This window comes from Coptis chinensis, chromosome 8 (genome assembly GCF_015680905.1).
Source record: "Coptis chinensis isolate HL-2020 chromosome 8, ASM1568090v1, whole genome shotgun sequence".
Taxonomy (NCBI): Eukaryota; Viridiplantae; Streptophyta; class Magnoliopsida; order Ranunculales; family Ranunculaceae; genus Coptis; species Coptis chinensis.
Genome location: NC_141463.1, coordinates 96,942,508 through 96,959,648, shown reverse-complemented (window position 1 = coordinate 96,959,648; position 17,141 = coordinate 96,942,508). Strand labels below are relative to the sequence as shown.

Genomic DNA, 17,141 nt, shown 5'->3' with positions numbered 1-17,141 from the left:
GCAGATGCTTAATCATGATCACAACTATCTAAGTAGGTCACCATTACCGCTCCCCAAGATCTCCTTACTCCACCAGTTCCCCAACTTTGTTTGTAAAATAAGTAAAAGGAATTTCAGTTGGCCCAGACGAGGCTCCTCCGTGCCCACGCTCATTATCTAACTTCACTTTTTTTCTTCAAGAGAGTTTCCATGGGCTTTAGTAAAGGTTGAACTTAAAAAGCCCATATTGCTGAAACATTCCAACTTTCAACTCAAAATGTCCCGAAATCTCTCAAAACTATGGTCATCCGAGATATTGCCGAGAAACCCACGTAATTTCTCTTCCACCAACGGTAACTTTTGTTCTAAACGCTCCCAACGGCTATAAAACTCTACTAAAACAAAACCTTATTACAAAAGCAAACCTTTCAAGCCGTTCAATTAAATCAATCCAACGGTTGATATTGAAACCCAAAAAAATAAGACCGTTAAGAGAGAAGCGTTGTTCCCTTAAGTTCAAAATCTTGAGCTCTTTTTCCATCTTTCTTTCATTCAATTTAACAACAGCCAAGAACAAGAACAGTTTATTTGCAGAGAGAAAGAAAGAGAGAAGTGGAGAAGAGAAAAGAAGGTGGCGAATTCAAGTTCAGAAGAAGGCGGTGGTTCCCGTCTACAGATTCTAATATCATCAGTGATATCAACTTTTGGAGGTGTTTTTGGTCCGAAGCAATTTCAAGAACAAGAAGACGAAGAAATGGGTTCAAGACCTGGTGTTCCAAACCAACCCAGAGGTATTAACTTTCTTCTTTCTCTCTCTTTCTTCTTCTAAATAATGATATCTGTCTTGTATTTGATGAAACTGGGTTCTTGATCTTTAATTATTTTGGTGTTACATGAGATGGGGTTTGGGGTTTGGGGTTTGGGGTTTTGAGGTTTCTTGATGTTCAAGTCGAATCTTTATTTGAGTTAACCTTAATTCTGTGTTTTCGTTGTTGTGGGTTTTCTTGTTTATATGATGATCTTTCTGTGTTTATTATGGGATTTTTCCTTTCTTTGTTATTTTAAAAGAATGTTTTTTATGAAACTTGTAGGAGGGGCAGTAGTTGTAGGTGGGGTCAAGCACAAGGCTGGTGCAGCTGAAGGAAATAATCGACGAGCACTCATAGATGTAACAAATAGAGGTGTTGATGGAAGAGGCATTGATGTGAAGCCAATTACTCGCCCAGTAACGAGGTAATGGAACCTTCACTTTATTAGGCCTTATTTTATTGCAAACAGATATTTTCATGAGAATTTACTATTGTATTCTCAATTTTGTTTTCAGGAGTTATTGTGCGCAAATACTTTCCAAACCACAAGAGACAGTCACTGAGAATAACAATAAGGTATAACAGTGAAAACAGATTGTTTTGGCAAAAATTAGTTCACAATTTTTTGTGATCATAGTTTTATTGAATATGGTAAACTCTTGATGTGCAGAAACAAATTGCTGTAGTTGTTGATGGTCCTATTGGTGGAAAAGAAGTTGCTGCAGTACGGAAGGCAGCTCTGAAGAATGTTACTGTGAGGCCAAAGCCTGAGAAGGTTATTGAGATTAGTCCTGATACTGAAGAAGAAAAATCAGAAATTCGTAGACAGTCTAGAGAAGCTTCGTCAAAGAAGAAGAAGGTTCATACCCTTACATCAGTTCTAACTGCTCGAAGCAAGGTAGTTTTTAATACCGTTCTAGTGTTTACGCATTTCTGTCTATGGGATTGCTGAATTAACAGTATATGTATATTATTTGGTCCTCTTCAGGCTGCTTGTGGTATAACCACTAAGCCAAAGGATGCCATTATTGATATTGATGCAGCAGATGCTGATAATCACTTGGCAGCTGTGGACTATGTAGAGGATATATACAAATATTACAAGCTTGCTGAGGTTGTCTTTCATTCATTTATTTAGTCTCTATAATCTGCACCTTTGGTGTTCAACTGTGTGCTTACATATGGGTGTCTGTAATGCAGAATTCGAGCCGAGTTCATGACTACATGTATACTCAGCATGAAATTAATGAGAAGATGAGGGCTATTCTCGTGGACTGGTTAATTGAAGTTCACAACAAGTTTGAACTCATGCCTGAAACTCTATATCTTACAGTTCATATAGTTGATCGGTACCTTTCCATGAGATCAGTTTCAAGGAAGATTTTGCAGTTAATAGGCATGAGTGCCATGCTCATAGCAAGCAAATATGAGGAGATTTGGGCACCTGAGGTATTTTTATAACTTTAGTTAGTGACTGTGCCATGCTCTTAATATATGTCTTTAACCAAATTGAGTGAAACTAACACTTACCATGTGGTGAACATTCACAGGTTAATGACTTTGTTTGCATTGCGGACAATGCCTACAGCAGAGCACAGATACTTGCAATGGAGAAGCTGATTCTGGGAAAGCTTGAATGGAACTTAACAGTCCCAACACCATATGTCTTCCTTGTGCGATATATCAAGGCTGCTGCATCTGATCAGGAGGTATAACAATGATCACTTGTGTAATGGCAATATAGTAGAGCATATAACTCATCTGGCAATACATGTTCCTGATTCCTGATTTTTCTGTGAATTTAGATGGAGAGCATGATATTCTTCTTGGCAGAGCTGGCCTTGACGCAGTATGAGTTGATACGGTACTGTTCATCAATGGTAGCTGCTTCTGCAGTCTATGTTGCTCGCTGTACCTTGAACAAAAGCCCTTTTTGGGATGAAACTCTGAAGCATCACACTGGTTTCTCTGAATCACAGCTTCTGTATGTATAGCCTTCCCGAACTTCCATTATTTTCCAATTCTCACTAGATAAACAAGCATATATGGAAACAGTAAGCTGATCAGTATATTTACTGTGACAGGGACTGTGCCAAGATGTTGGCTCACTTCCACTCGGTGGCCAGCGAGGACAAGCTCCAAGCCATTCGCAAGAAGTATACACATCCTCTTCGGGGCGCAGTTGCTCTACTGCCACCAGCTAAACACCTTTTGAATTGATCCAGTTTACCACTAAATGGCGTTTGTAGTTGATGACAGGTCATTGTTTCTGTAATGACCAGACTTAATTAAGTTTGTGTCCTTGTGTGCAATCAGTAACACTTTCTTTTTTGTATGATAGGCGCGACACCAGCGCTCTAGATAGTAAGGAAGTAGTAGGTATTGAAGTGGATCATGGGTTTTCTTTTCCAGTGTGTGTGTCCTTGTGTAAAACACTTTTTTCCAGGAAGTATAGTTATTTGTTGTTTCAGTGTTTGTGCGTTGGCTGTTCAAGTGAGTAGCAATATTTGGAACACCTTTCTCTATTAGGATGGATGGTTGTTTCAGTGTTTTGTGTCTGGCTGTTCAAGTGAGTAGCAATATTTGGAATACCTTTTCTATGTGTAGTATGTGTAGTGGCGGAAGAGCTGCTTGTACGATACAAACAGTATAGAATAATGTGCATATGAAAAGTGATCATTAGACTAAATAAATTAAAGGAAAACGTTGCTTTATAATGTCATTTTTGGCAGTGCTATTTCTTAGGAAATACTGATGTCCGTCAAAGGTACAAGCACTCTCGCAAACCCCAGCTCAGTAACTTCCTACCGTAATCTAGTCCAGTTCTTAGTTTCTGGTGACCATCTGCATTGTTTCTCCAAGACATTGACCCATCCCTCCCATGATTAACTTCATAGCTCGCTTTGTAAAGTTTCCCCTGTAATCACACTAGTTGTTATCAACTCCAAAGTTAGCATGACAAAGAGAACACTAGCTCGCTCAAATTTGCTTGAGAGAGATTCTGGTTATAAGCACAATGAATTGAAGAGAAACACTCCCTGCATAGTCAGTTAGCTGTTGTTTATATGATAGGAATCTTTTGACCATGAAATTTTTTTCACAGAATGAAATGTAATTTAAACTGTTTCTCCATATGTAGTCAGCGGCCTCTGGATAATAGAGTAATATTTCAAGGAGTTGGTTTTGCTCTTAAATCAAGCTGCCGTCATTTTCACATCAAATTTTTGTTGAGAATTGACAACAAAAAATGGAAGTAACTTAATGGTGTTGCGAGTTGGGATATACATGCTATTTTTATGAAATAGTGCTCCGCAAATATTGCATTTGATTCGTACAAAATAGCAACATAAAAATGGAAAACAACTCATCATGAGGAACTGTTACAACCGAGGGTTAAGAAATTTTGTCGATTAAGATACATTGTTTACGTCTGAAGTAGCCTCCTGGTTGTTAGAATCAACCTGAACTTCAGAACTTTCTGGTGATGGGTTTTCTGACTGTACAGAAGGAGAAATTTGAGGTGGAATTGCTATTGAAGCTTCAATAATTTCTACTGGCTTAAACTTGCTTATGTAATAACTAAGGGATGGGCCTGAGTATTCTGTGGTCTGGACTGGAGGTGAGTTCTTGCCAACTTGGAGAAGAATTGCAGATGCTGAAGCAATGGCAATAATTGCCAAGCCAGCTGCTATTGCTGCTGTATTTTCGGCTCCATCGGACGAAGTTCCTGCTGTCCCTGAGCTGAATGCACTTTCCGCAATATAAATAGACGGCTGTAAACAGAGCACAAATTAGCACAGTAGTTAGCACAAATTTAAAGGAAAGTCCATAAATTAGACATAAAAATGGAGATTAGGGACTAATTGCATTCTGGATATGCTACTTTGAAGAGTCTAAGAACTTGTTCAGCCAACAGCAAGCTAATTGAATTATCACAATCATCTAAACGAATAGGAGAGAAAGGGCTAAGTGCCGAATAGTTTACCACAGCTTAAAGATTTGTATATTTTTTTCATTTATTTATTTAAGAAATACAGTTTTTCCAAGTCAGAAGGAAGAAAAAAAGGGATAGCTGACCACAAGGGCCAGGTTAAAGATTTTCCAGGTTGACAACATATTAGGTTTCCTGCCACACTTCATGTGTGCCAGCACTGGTTCACTGTCAGAGAAAAATTCATCAGGTCTAATAATTACTAACTACGTCTATCTTTCATTAGAAGTTTCTAGCGCCTCGACGAATTCAGGTGGCATCTAGGGACAATTTTCTACTTGCCAAAGTTCCTAGGAATTCCAGATTCATAATACTACGTGGTAAAAACACAGACTAGAAGAAACTGCTGGTTACCATTTCAGAAATACTGGAAAAAAAAAATCTCTGTTCTTTGGAGTGAAATTGGACAACTTCCATCTGGAGAAGTTCACTCTGAAGTCTACTTGGAATCAGTCAGATTGTGGAACTTCACTCCAATAAGTCAATAACTAAATTACAGCCTTTTCCTTGTTTCAATCAAAAAAATATGGGGAACTCTGTTTTCCTCATTTGTCAATCACACTAGCATAACACGTTCAATTCAGAAACAGTATATGTATTAGAGATCTGAATGATCACATTGGCCTTTCTTTCTCTCTTCTTATAAAGATGATCACTCATCTTCTAGATGCCTACAGGGCTACAGGGTAACACTTTTTATGATGAGAATCATATTATTTAGAATTACAAAACGGTTGTTACCCATTACAGTGTTTTATTTGAGAAGAAAGGATGTAAGATGCTGGAATCTCTAAATGAATAAAGACAGTAAACAGTACCAACCTCAACTGAGTATATGTTTGTCTGTCCAGCAGTGTCTTTCTCAACATAACCTGTCCAACCCTTTTTCTTCGGTGGAAATGTCCCAGTTATCTTAGTCTTTTCCCCAGCCAACCATTCCAGGCTCACTTTCCCAACCTGCAAGAATCAGTATTTCAGTTCAATGTTGAAGGGCTAATATTCTTAGCTAACGCACAGCAGACTCAAAACTGATCCCAACCGAAATAAGTTTACAAAACAAACTTTACAAGGTTCAGTAGTGCGAGCGCTCAGGAAAGAGAGCTTAAGTTACACCTTAAATTCGCTCCTCCCACCGACTTCATTGTGCAGTGTAGTTTCATTTCTAATTATACTTTTCATGATAGAATATGTCTCACAGTTCAAATGTAACTAAACAAACTTTTTCACAATGATAATGGCTCACAGAGCAATGACTTGTACATTTTGGAAAAATGTATATTAAATTATGCCAGAGATAATTGATTACAGCTAAAAAAGACAGAGGTGTAGCAATTAACAGCACCACTCAGCTCACCAGACAACTGAAACCAGAAGGCAATTGAGAAACAGTGGAAAAAAATACATAATGTTGAAATACGAAGAAACCTTCTCAAAGTAGGATAAAAAGATTTGAAAAATAAATAAAGATAAGGAAAAGGAAGTCATCCACACACACTTGGATCAATAGAGTGTCGTCCACACAAACTATTTTGTGGAATCACTCCACTTACAAAATATATAGCAATCCACCTTGAACTTGTTATTTCACCATAAACTAATCCATATACTCTGAGTCCCTCTCGAAGCACTCGATGCTTTTGCACCTATTCCCCGTGCCCAATCACCGGCCTTCATGGACATGTATAGACGTAGTAATCATCCCTCCCCACCCCAGCCCTTCCATTTAAGCTGACAAACATGGTCGTGTTTCCCAACAATTTCTCCTAGTTTAATTTCATTTCTTCACCATCAGATAAAACAAAGAAAAAACATGTAAAATTAGCGGAAAGCCGAGGAAACAACATAATATGAATTTGCAGCCATAACTCCATAAGGAAATAACATACACGATAAAGAAAAGTAATAATTCAGACTTCTAGCTTTCTTAATCACAAACTATTAAGCATGAACCAGTTCTCATATGCGTCATATTAGCAAAAGCCAGTTCACATAAAAAACAAGGTCCATAGTTGGTTGTTAATTAAGTTTTTAGGAAAAGAAGCAAAAACCCAGTTCACTTTGAACATCAAAATGCTATAAAAAGAATTAAAAAACATAAATGAAGAATACTTATTAGTGAAAAATAACAAGACAGTGGAAGAGGAGATGTCCCACTCTACCTCTTTATCAGGAGCACATTCTTCATCGTTGCAATCTTCTTCAGTTTTTGCAGAAGCTCTAATTCTGAAAAGAGTAGCACTTGGTTTAAGTTTTTTAAAGAACTTGTGAGAGGGAAATGCACAGGTACTTGCAGATATCATAGACTGAGTAGCACAAACCATTGTAGTTAAAAAGAAAAAAGCAACAGGAGTTGAAGAAAGAAGGGTGTGTATAATTTAAAATATTAAGTAGAAATGGTTAGGCATGAGCGTGGCGCTGGTTTTTGTTTGGTTTGGCAAGCAAGCAAAGAGAGACACACAGAAAACAGGAAGGTACTTGATATGGTTTGTTGGACAGTTGTGCTAGATTTTGGATGGATTTTATATTGGCTACGTGGCACCGGTTCAGCTGCTCCTGAAATTTAACGTGGCTTTGGAAGTTTAGTAGAATAGTAGTAGAGATGGAAGTTGGGCCTGTGGGTAATTGGGTTGAGTTGGGCTGGGTTGGGTTTCGGGCCAGAGGGATCATTATTAGGCAATCACCCATGCAGGCCTTTAAAATCCAGGCCCACATCAGATTTTTGGAGGGCCACATCAGCATAATGAGGCCAAGAAAGAGAAGTTAAATCTCCAAATTGATGGTGCTCCAGTTGATAACTTTTTAAAACACGTGAGAAAAACCGAAATTAGGAGTCAATGGGATGTCATGTGAGTTTTTAAATAATGTGCAGAATTCTCTAAAAGGCTTGGGATTGGGCTACTTTAAAAGTCTGTAAGAATGAAGACATAAATTCAGAATGATAAAATTGTAGGCCTGTTTAGAGGCTGCGTTGGTGGCTGTTTTTTTTAAGAGCATGTCTTCAGTTGGTGGTGCTAATATTGGGCCTTTTTTTTGCTAAAGGTCAGATGTAATGGCCAAATTTGAAGATTTAAAAGGTCAAAATTTGAAGATAAAGGTAAAATTGTAGGCCTGTTTAGAGGCCCCATTGGTGATGCCCTTAGATTGGGGAAAGCCTGATTGGATCTTGCTCCTAAATGAGCTTCACAGACTCACATCCCCGCCCATAACTACAATTGATTTGTGCTCTTGGTTCTTTAGCTAGAACAAATACCGTACCTTTAACTACACTCACATCACATTTTCTTATGATTTGTAAAGATATATCTTGCATATATGGATATAGGATTATGTACAAATTGATTATGAGATCATAATCTTAGGGTCGTCATATTGACACCACCAATTTTACTAAAGGTGACTTAACAACAAAGTGTACAACAACCAATAAACTATAGTTAGAATTAATAAGGTCCATCCAAACTTCCAAAAAAAAACATAAAACCCAAAAACTAAAAACAAAATTAAATATTTTCTCTAAAAATCTAATTTGTTCTTCTTCCTCACAAAAAACAAAACAATAATAAACCTGAAAACAAATACTCATTTAGATTCAATGAAAAGATTTGTAGGGGTTTTAAAGAAGAAAAGTAATATGTTTGGGTAGAATTTAAGGATTTAAAAAATAAAAAAAAAAATGAAGGGCACATTATATTAGGATTGAATAAAAATAGTTTGTGAGGTTTTGAAGGAGCAAAAGAACATGTTTTGGTAGAATTGAAAGATTTTTCTTACATATTAGGAGTGAATAAAAAAAAGTTTGTGGGGTTTTTAAGGAAAAAAAAAATACGGCTGGTTAGAATTGAAAAACTTTGTTTTTTTTTTTTTTTTTTTTTTTTTTTTTTTTAAATAACACATTAGGATTGAATGAAAGATTTTGTGGGGTTTTTTAGATAGTTAAGCATATAACATGTTCGTTTGGAAATGTTTAATCTGCAAACCCATTTTTTTCTCCGCCACTCGCTACATTTGAAGACTATTCATAATCAGATGGGGTGCGATGAATATCAAGTTGAAAATTTGTTTTAGCTAATCTCTTGTATGTCTTCCTCTTCAGCTACGCACACCGGCCTACAAAAAACCAATTTGTAGCTTTTGTAATTTTTATTTCAGGAGTGACTTTTGTTAGGCCAGGAGATGGAGCCTATTGAAACTCCAAGAACTAGTTGTGATGACATCTTACTCTTCAACAATTGGTTTTTCATAATTAATATAAATTGCGAAATCAACCATTGACATTACTAGTATGCAGCCAATTGCATTATTATATTGGATTTCACTTCTCCACCTAAGGATATAAAATATATAATTCAGGATTATTGGAGGGTTTATCTTATGGAATGAATTGGTTGGTGAGCTGCATATCGTCAAAGTTGGACCCTTAAGTACAAACTAAACACACTAACATTGGATAAGCAGTTCCCTTAAATTTTCGTACCATTGAGAAATAATGTGGACACATTCGTGTCTCCATGTGATTATAGTAAAGAGTTTAGACTCTTATATTTTCACTTTGATGGACACATTTTCGCTTACTTTTTCAGAACGGGTCGAACACAAAATATATGCATGTTTAGCTACTATAAGACATAATTTGAGAGGACCTTCAACGTTTTCCCTTTTATCTTTAGAGAAGTGGATTTTGCCCATAAGTAATAGAAATATGTTATTAACACCTGATAGAGATTTGAATTCAGGTGGAAGGGCGCGGGTCGAGTTTCCCAAAACCAATGCTGTTGTAAGATGTGTTGTTGGATTTGGTGATGGACCCGTCAACTATGAATCATCCCGAGGAGTTTAGTGGATGCTTTTTTGTTTGCGTTTTACTCTTTTTTAACTTTGACATCTTTAAGGCAATATTTGGGTAATTCTAATATAAGAGTAACCTAGTTTATATGGACTTTTATAAATGTTGTTTTGAAGACCGGTGACATCACGAGGAGTTTAGTGGATATTTTCTGTTGCATGTGTCTGTGTTTTTTATTTTTTTATTTTTTTATTTATTTTTTTAACTTATATCTTCAGGCAATATTTGGGTTATTTTGATTTAAGAGTTGACTAGATTATATGAACTTTCATATATGATGGTTTGAAGAGACTGGTGCTAAGGGGCTATGCAACACGCCTGTAGCTATTAGCAACCTGCACTCTAAACTATCTTTCCTAAGTAACAATTAAGGCGTTGTCTGTACTATCGAAAAGCGACTAAAAAGGATATCGAACTTTACAAATTTTGACAATATGGGGACTAAACTTTTTTTTTGGTTAAATTGGGGACCAAACTTTTTAATTTTTACAATGTGGGGACATATGTAACATAACCATCTAAATTTCTCACACAGTGTTTCACAATTCGAATTAATTTCTATGGTCATGAAGTTGTATCATGGATATACTTTGATAAAAAAAAGTATATAACAATGTATGTAACCTGTGAATTATGAAACATTGTGTGAGAAATATAGACTACATATGTAACTAGTCCCCACATTGCAAAAATTAAAAAGTTTGGTCCCCAATTTGACCCAAAAAAAAGTTTAGTCTCCATATTGTCAAAACTTGTAAAGTTCGATACCCTTTTTAATCGTTTTTCATTAATTAATTAATGGAATTTACAATCTCTTCATTCCTCTCTTTCTCTCTCCTCATATGTGGAAAACCATAAATGAAAATGTGGAAAATAGTATGGCCAATGTTGTGGAATGAATTCTGATCTCCTCTTCTCCAACATACTTTTCTCTTTTATAATTGCTCCTCCACATGTGCTTCATCCAATAGTATTGTGCCATGTGTCCATTATCTTATCTTCTCTTTTACCTGCAACTTACATGAATATATCGGCTCTCTTGCCGATACTATATTAGAAAATTAGTGAAATAATGATGAATATCAGTATATACGATATTTGGCCACCACATCGCCCCCTCTCGAAATTTTCAAATTTATTAAGTAAAAATTTGAAGATTTCGAGAAGAGATAGAAAATAAACTTGCAATTTTATTTATTTTTTAAACTTTGATTCCAAACACTGTCCATCGGTACTGTTCATATGCTAATGAAAAATGTAATGGAAGATTGCACTAGCTCAATTCCTGATTAAGCGATGAGACATTGGAGGTTTTGTGTTCTCCACAGGCAATAAATGACAACTTTCATTTCTCTTGGGCCACCATACCTACAAATAGCAAGTCCAATTACTGACATTTTGACTCACTTTGATGCATTCTCCTTCCTTCCAAGTTTCAAATTTCTTAGATAGTCATTTCCCAAATAACTATTGCTTTTAATACTATGTAATATGGACACACCATATTTTAAAAAATAAAAATTGTGTCAATGTTGGACACGACACACTCACATAGTATGTAAGGTCCTCAATTTTGGTATTTTGTTGTCGGATGCGGATTCACGTACCCATGTCTATGTATCTTAGATTTACTATTATCAATCCAAGCCTTTACTCATAGCTACACTTTAGGCAACCAATCTAATCCCAACTTCAAGCCACTGTATTCGGGAAACCCTCCACTAATCTGTACAATCAATCTCACTTTCTTAGATCTTCAGACGATTTGAGCTCAAAATGTATTAACTAAGCAATTTTATAGCTCCCTATTGGTGTCATGTAAATCAAAACAAATGAACTAATCAAATGGCCAATCATATTAACATATTCCATAAAACAGACAAATTGGTATGTCTATATCAATCCAAAACTATACCAAAATCATAAAAAACAAATACAAACATCATATCTCACTAAAATAAAACTAATATTAAGTTCTAAACAAAAAAAAAAAAACCCCCCAAATTGAAAAAAGAGGCATATCATAAATGCAAACCTGAGCAAATTATGCGATCAACTGATGAAACCTTGGGTGTTTTAACCAAGAGGATGAGAATGTAACAAATGAAATATAAATTATAGAAATAAAAAATACAATGAGAACCATTGCAAACTCCTTCTCAACTAAAGCATTAGAAAGTGCTCTTTGCCCAATCTCATCTGGTACATTAACCCCAACCCACCCTTCCTATCCATTTTCCTTCAAATTCCTTTACACCTTAAAAAAAATCATACATCATTTGTCAGCACTGTACCCCCACATTGTGAACCAAATTGAACAAAAAGGAAAATGCAAGTGAACATACCAAGAAGAGCGCTAACTAAAAATCATACATCATTTACTACTCATGAAGCTAATAAATCAACTTCAATTTATCAAAAAATAAATTCATAACATAGTCCCCTTGATCTGATGCCAAAATCTTAGCAACCCTAGCTTTCTACGCATCCATCGCCATAATTTGAAATTAGAAATTCCAGAAGTAGAAATCAAACCCTCAAAAGTGCAATCACAAAAGCAAAGATCATAGATAAATTCATTCTTCTTCGATTCAAAACCTTTTTTACCCTAAAAACCCGAATAGGAAGATGGGCACTAGGGTGAGATGCGACTCAAAAAGAATGAGAGAAAAAGATCGAAGATTTTGTGTTTGAGAACGGAGATGGGCACTGGGGACTGGGGAGAAATTTGTTGTTGCTGTTTGAAAGAGTTGAGCACGAGAAATCATAGAATTTGAGATTTGAGAGAGGGAGTGAAGCGGATTGCGGCTAGTGAGTGAGAAAGGGATAACAGTTAGTTTTATTTTTTTTTGTTGTTATTTTCTTATTTTTTCATAAAAATATGTGGGAAGTGAAATTAGTTTGCCACATGGTATTTGGAAGAGATATGTGAACCGTTAACAACTTTCGTAGAACTGTCGAGTACCCACAGAGATTACTCGACGATTGTCAAATTATACTCGACGGACAAAATGTGTTGGTAACTTTCTATAGACAAAACCATTGATGCATGAACCCGAGAACAACAAGAAACACTGAAACTCACAATCTTGTTGATGAATAAAGGAACGTGAGAAAATATTGAAAACTCAATTTGATGATTGAAAATGATCGAAATTGATGGAAGTTATTTTCTTGGTGTTTTTAAATGGTGGATATTGTATGAAGATTTAGAGTAGTAGTTTTACTGAAATTCAATCATGTTTGAAGGTTTATCCAAAAAATTTGATGGTGGAATTTGAAGGTTTTTAATAAGTTTCAATGGCGGAAATTGGAAAATGTGAAAAATTGAGAGAGAATTAAGAGAATCTTACTTGAGTCTTTTAGAAGACGTGGAACATAGATTCAAAATCGAAGAAGAAAAAAAAAAAAAAATTAGTGTCTTCGTTGCACAGACGGCGCCAATGTAGATATCGAGAAGAGATCATCAAAACAAAGAAGTTTTTTTATTGATTTATTAATGGAATTTATAATCTCTTCATTCTTCTCTTTCTCTCTCTTCAAATGTGGAAAAACATAAATGAAAATGTGGAAAATAGTCTGGATCTGGGCAATGTTGTGGAATGAATTCCGATCTCCTCTTCTCCAGCACACTTTCCTCTTTTATAGTTGTTTCACATGTGCTTCATCCAATAGTTTTGTGGCCATGTGTCCATTATTTCTTTTCTATTTTAGCTGCAACTTATATAAATATATCGGCTCTCTTGTCGATATTATATTAAAAAATTAGTGAAATAATGGCGAATATCAATATATACAATATTTGGCCACCACAAACAGAACCATAGTATGATAGAAGCATTAAAAGCATAAATTAGGAAAAATTGGAACGGTCGAAGAAAACCAATTGAACACAATCGGTATTCATAATATTTCCACTCATTTTTTCTTTTTTAAAAAAAGGAGGAAAAGGTAGGAGGTCTAGAAACAATATAATTCCAAGAAGAATCGGTTTTTGAAAACTGTAAGGACCAATATGTAAACCAAGAAAATGTTATTACATAAGCAAAACTGATAGCAAAAACTTCTAATTCTTTCATAATTTTGCATGAACATAGAATTGGTAGAAAAAGTGAACGTTGAAACAAATTATAGCATAAAAAAATCAGCTTGAGTCGCAATGAAGGCCTGCAAGTTATCTTCATCCTGAGTGTGAACACTTCATATGTATCGTCCATGTGCATTGTACACTACTTCAGATCAAGCACCTTGCCTCGCTCCTGGTGCATTCCTTAGCATGGTCGCATGTAGAAGTAATTCTTCTGAATCAAACTCTTTCATATAGTGCATTCTTGTCTAGTCTTCAATCGAAAGTTTTTGGCGTTTGACTGATTTTGCTGGTAGAAAAGTGGTTTGGGATGAAAAACCTTTCTTGGTGCAAGTTCAAATTATTCCTTCCAAGTGTATTTCTTGGCTTGTTCGCATTTAGAAGTACTTCTTTTGGAGTTAGATTGTTCACACATATAACCCAGTGGCTTGGTGTAGGTCTTGTAAGCAGAAATTTGCTCTAGGGCATAGAAACCTTGTTGGTTTCGCACTCAAATTCTTTCGTGACAAACACTATTTCATCATGATTGGTTGGTCAAGGAACCTACAGTCATTGTCATCTTTCAAAGCATACACATTAAAGTTTTTTTTTTTGGGTAATCATTTGTGATTTTATTGATATAAACATGGTGTTACATTGATAACTTCCTGCTTCAGGTTATGTTGCAACCATATTGGAGCTACATTAGATCTTCTACTTAGTACTTTTTGATAATCCACCTCCAGAATATTAGCAAGCCATGGTGGAAGGTTTTGTGTCCAGTTATAGGACTGTGGGTATTTTACTGCAAAACTAGCTAGTATATGTGTTGCTTTGTTTCCACTTCTGTAAACATAAGTTATATTTACATTATCAAAAGCGTTCAAAAAACATGTTGCATCAGATATAATTCCATTTGATTTCTATCCTACACTTGATGGTTTCCCTTGTAATTGATTTGTAACAACTTTTGCATCCATCTCTACTACTAAATTAGTAGTTAGATGCCCTCGGCACCATTTGAGGGCATTGAGTAGTCCCCTCTGCATTAAAGTTGCACCAAGCTATTGTATATTATCAAAGCATGCTCATTGATAACTTAGCAAGCCATTTAGATGGTACAGTAGAGTTCCGAACCCAATTATGTTATATATATATATATATATATATATATATATATATATATATATATATATATATATATATATATATATATATATATATATATATGGGGTGGGATAGAGGCAAGGTCCTTTGTAGCCACATTCTAGACACATGTGAATCCACCGATCTGTTTCAATCCTACGGATATGGGTAGTTCAATCACCTAAAAATACTGAAATGCGAAAATTATTTCGGAAAACAAAATTTTTGAAACAAAAAATAGAAAATCTCCAAAACAAAAAACAAAAGATCGATATATTTCTCTTTTCTCTTAAACCTTCTTCTTCAAAATTAGATCAATGTCCAAAATTAAACCTCAGAGCACATGCTTCCACAGAGGGTGTTACCAAATATTTGAAGCCCTGTTGGCTTTTCGATCTGAAGGTAAGCTTTTTGTTTGTTTTTTTAGCTGCTATTTATTTCCATTTAGTGGTTGAGCTAGATTTAGTGTATGCCACAAAAAATCTGTTTTACTCTGGATAAACGGAGACTAGTTTTGAAGAGAGAGAATCTTGAAGGGGATTTGGGGAAGAAGGATTTAAGTTTTGAAACAATCAAGGTTTTGGTGTAGCATTGAAGTTTGGGACTCACAACTTGTCTTTGGAGTTGGTACTTGGGGGCTTTGTTGTTCGACATTGTAAATTTGGGCTAGAAATATCTTGAGAAGATTGAAATCTTGGGGTTGATGGATTGCTACCACCGTAAAAGAAACCTAAACTTGAGTCTACTACTACTTCTAGGAGTACTAGGTGTACTTGGATTTGGGCTTTGTTTATCCGAAAATGAAGTTTGATGATCTGAAGATGAATCTCTTGGAATAGATGTCAAATAAAGCTCTTCTCCACCCAGTTCCACCCATATCACTCTGTATAGAAGATGATAGACACAAAAAAAATAAAACGAAAAGAAAAGGGAGTTTGTTATTTGATGTATTCCTAGCTAGCTAAACAAGACAAAATGATCAAAAGATGAACAAGTAGTGAAGGTTCTGAAGTCTTTCCATTGAAGGCGTGGCATCTGTGGAGCCAGATCTAAAGTTGCAAAATCTTCCTCTCTCAAAGTCCCACTATGTCGTCAAAGGGGCTCCATTTGACATGAACCAAATTCCTCGTTCACATCGGGGCTTTGCGGCCAAAAGTAGAATTATGCGCTCTCTCCTCACATACACCCCGGAGAAAAATGAGGTCATCCGGGTGATTCAACTTCTTTCTCCAGTCATTAGATGCATTGCCAAAAGACAAGACGATACACCCCTCAAAGGAGGACATGATAACCTCAAAAAGCTGAATTGTTGCGGGGGTAGCGGAATATCATGTTTAAAAGGAGCAGCCAATGGAGATGAAACTAAAGATTTGAAGCTAGAACTCACGCTGGACATCTATTGAGATTTTTCCCACAATGGGACCATTGCTACAATCTCATCTGGGCTCCACCCCGGTTGCGGGGATAGAAACAAACAGATGGGACATTGAATGGCCAACTTTGTTGACCTCAAGCCATGTAGATGCTGAATACATTTTGTGGCGGTTGAAATTAAGGACAAAGGTGTTGAAGATAAGCAGAGCTCATTGCCACCGGATCCCAACCGTGACCACTCAAATGATTGCTAACTTAGCAAGATGTGGGAAGAAAATCATGTCCGGTCAAAGGAAAGATGAGACTTCTCCTTCAAATGAAGGGCCATCAAAATGAGGCCATGAATGCCAAAATTGATATTCATGCAAAAAAGCAAAAGAACGATCACTCAACAAATTCTTGAAGGTTGATACATCCACAAGACCACAAGTGAACTTCTTCCTTAGTTTGATCTATTAGTGTCGGTAGGAATCAACATCAAAGTTTGTGTACTAAAGTCCGTGTAAAATTTACATGGTCGGATCTATTTAGAAAACTCTTTGAGGGTTGGACATACTTGATGAATCTTGTGTATGTACAACCAATTGTAAAAAATTTACTTTTTATTTTTATTTTTTATTCACATTTGATGCTTCTCTCTCTCTCTCTCGACTGCACAAGCCACACATCACAACATGCATAAACATTTGCTTGTCACAAAAATAATCGCAAATGTTTTTGTGTTGATAATTTATACACATTGCTTATTCCCTGTAGCAATATTGATTGGCCTTATTCGTGATTCCCCTTGTGGGAAACTTGTGTAGGCAAAAAGAAATATTTAAAATGTGTGCTGTTTTACCACTATGCCGAAATTTTGCATTTCTAATTGACTAGTATTCCAATTGGTGCTATCTTGTCCGGAGCATAATGCTAATGTCATCGACAGCTTTC

General features: G+C 35.9%; 2 protein-coding genes across 2 annotated transcripts; one reads left to right on the top strand and one right to left on the bottom strand.

The window, feature by feature from the left end:
- Window positions 1-341: 341 nt before the first annotated feature.
- Window positions 342-3,258, top strand: LOC147484820 (G2/mitotic-specific cyclin S13-7-like). The gene is made up of 9 exons (XM_086576828.1): window positions 342-770; window positions 1,071-1,212; window positions 1,304-1,364; window positions 1,459-1,686; window positions 1,777-1,902; window positions 1,989-2,237; window positions 2,339-2,497; window positions 2,594-2,772; window positions 2,873-3,258. Exons 1-9 carry the CDS (start codon window positions 734-736, stop codon window positions 3,006-3,008), a joined length of 1,317 nt encoding a protein of 438 aa, XP_086432954.1. The 5' UTR covers window positions 342-733; the 3' UTR covers window positions 3,009-3,258.
- An 804-nt stretch (window positions 3,259-4,062) lies between these two features.
- LOC147484819 (proline-rich family protein) lies at window positions 4,063-7,273 on the bottom strand. The gene is made up of 3 exons (XM_086576829.1): window positions 6,939-7,273; window positions 5,602-5,736; window positions 4,063-4,561 (listed from the first exon to the last, which is right to left on the bottom strand). Exons 1-3 carry the CDS (start codon window positions 7,098-7,100, stop codon window positions 4,199-4,201), a joined length of 660 nt encoding a protein of 219 aa, XP_086432955.1. The 5' UTR covers window positions 7,101-7,273; the 3' UTR covers window positions 4,063-4,198.
- Window positions 7,274-17,141: the final 9,868 nt, after the last annotated feature.

Excerpts from the sequence above, each read along its gene's own strand:
- LOC147484820 (XM_086576828.1), top strand. The coding sequence starts at position 734 with ATGGGTTCAAGACCTGGTGTTCCAAACCAACCCAGAG. Across the intron at positions 1,687-1,776 it reads TTCTAACTGCTCGAAGCAAG|GCTGCTTGTGGTATAACCAC; the intron begins GTAGTTTTTAAT and ends GGTCCTCTTCAG. Across the intron at positions 2,238-2,338 it reads AGGAGATTTGGGCACCTGAG|GTTAATGACTTTGTTTGCAT; the intron begins GTATTTTTATAA and ends GAACATTCACAG.
- LOC147484819 (XM_086576829.1), bottom strand. The coding sequence starts at position 7,100 with ATGGTTTGTGCTACTCAGTCTATGATATCTGCAAGTACCTGTGCATTT. Across the intron at positions 5,737-6,938 it reads AATGTGCTCCTGATAAAGAG|GTTGGGAAAGTGAGCCTGGA; the intron begins GTAGAGTGGGAC and ends TGATTCTTGCAG. Across the intron at positions 4,562-5,601 it reads CAAACATATACTCAGTTGAG|CCGTCTATTTATATTGCGGA; the intron begins GTTGGTACTGTT and ends CTCTGTTTACAG.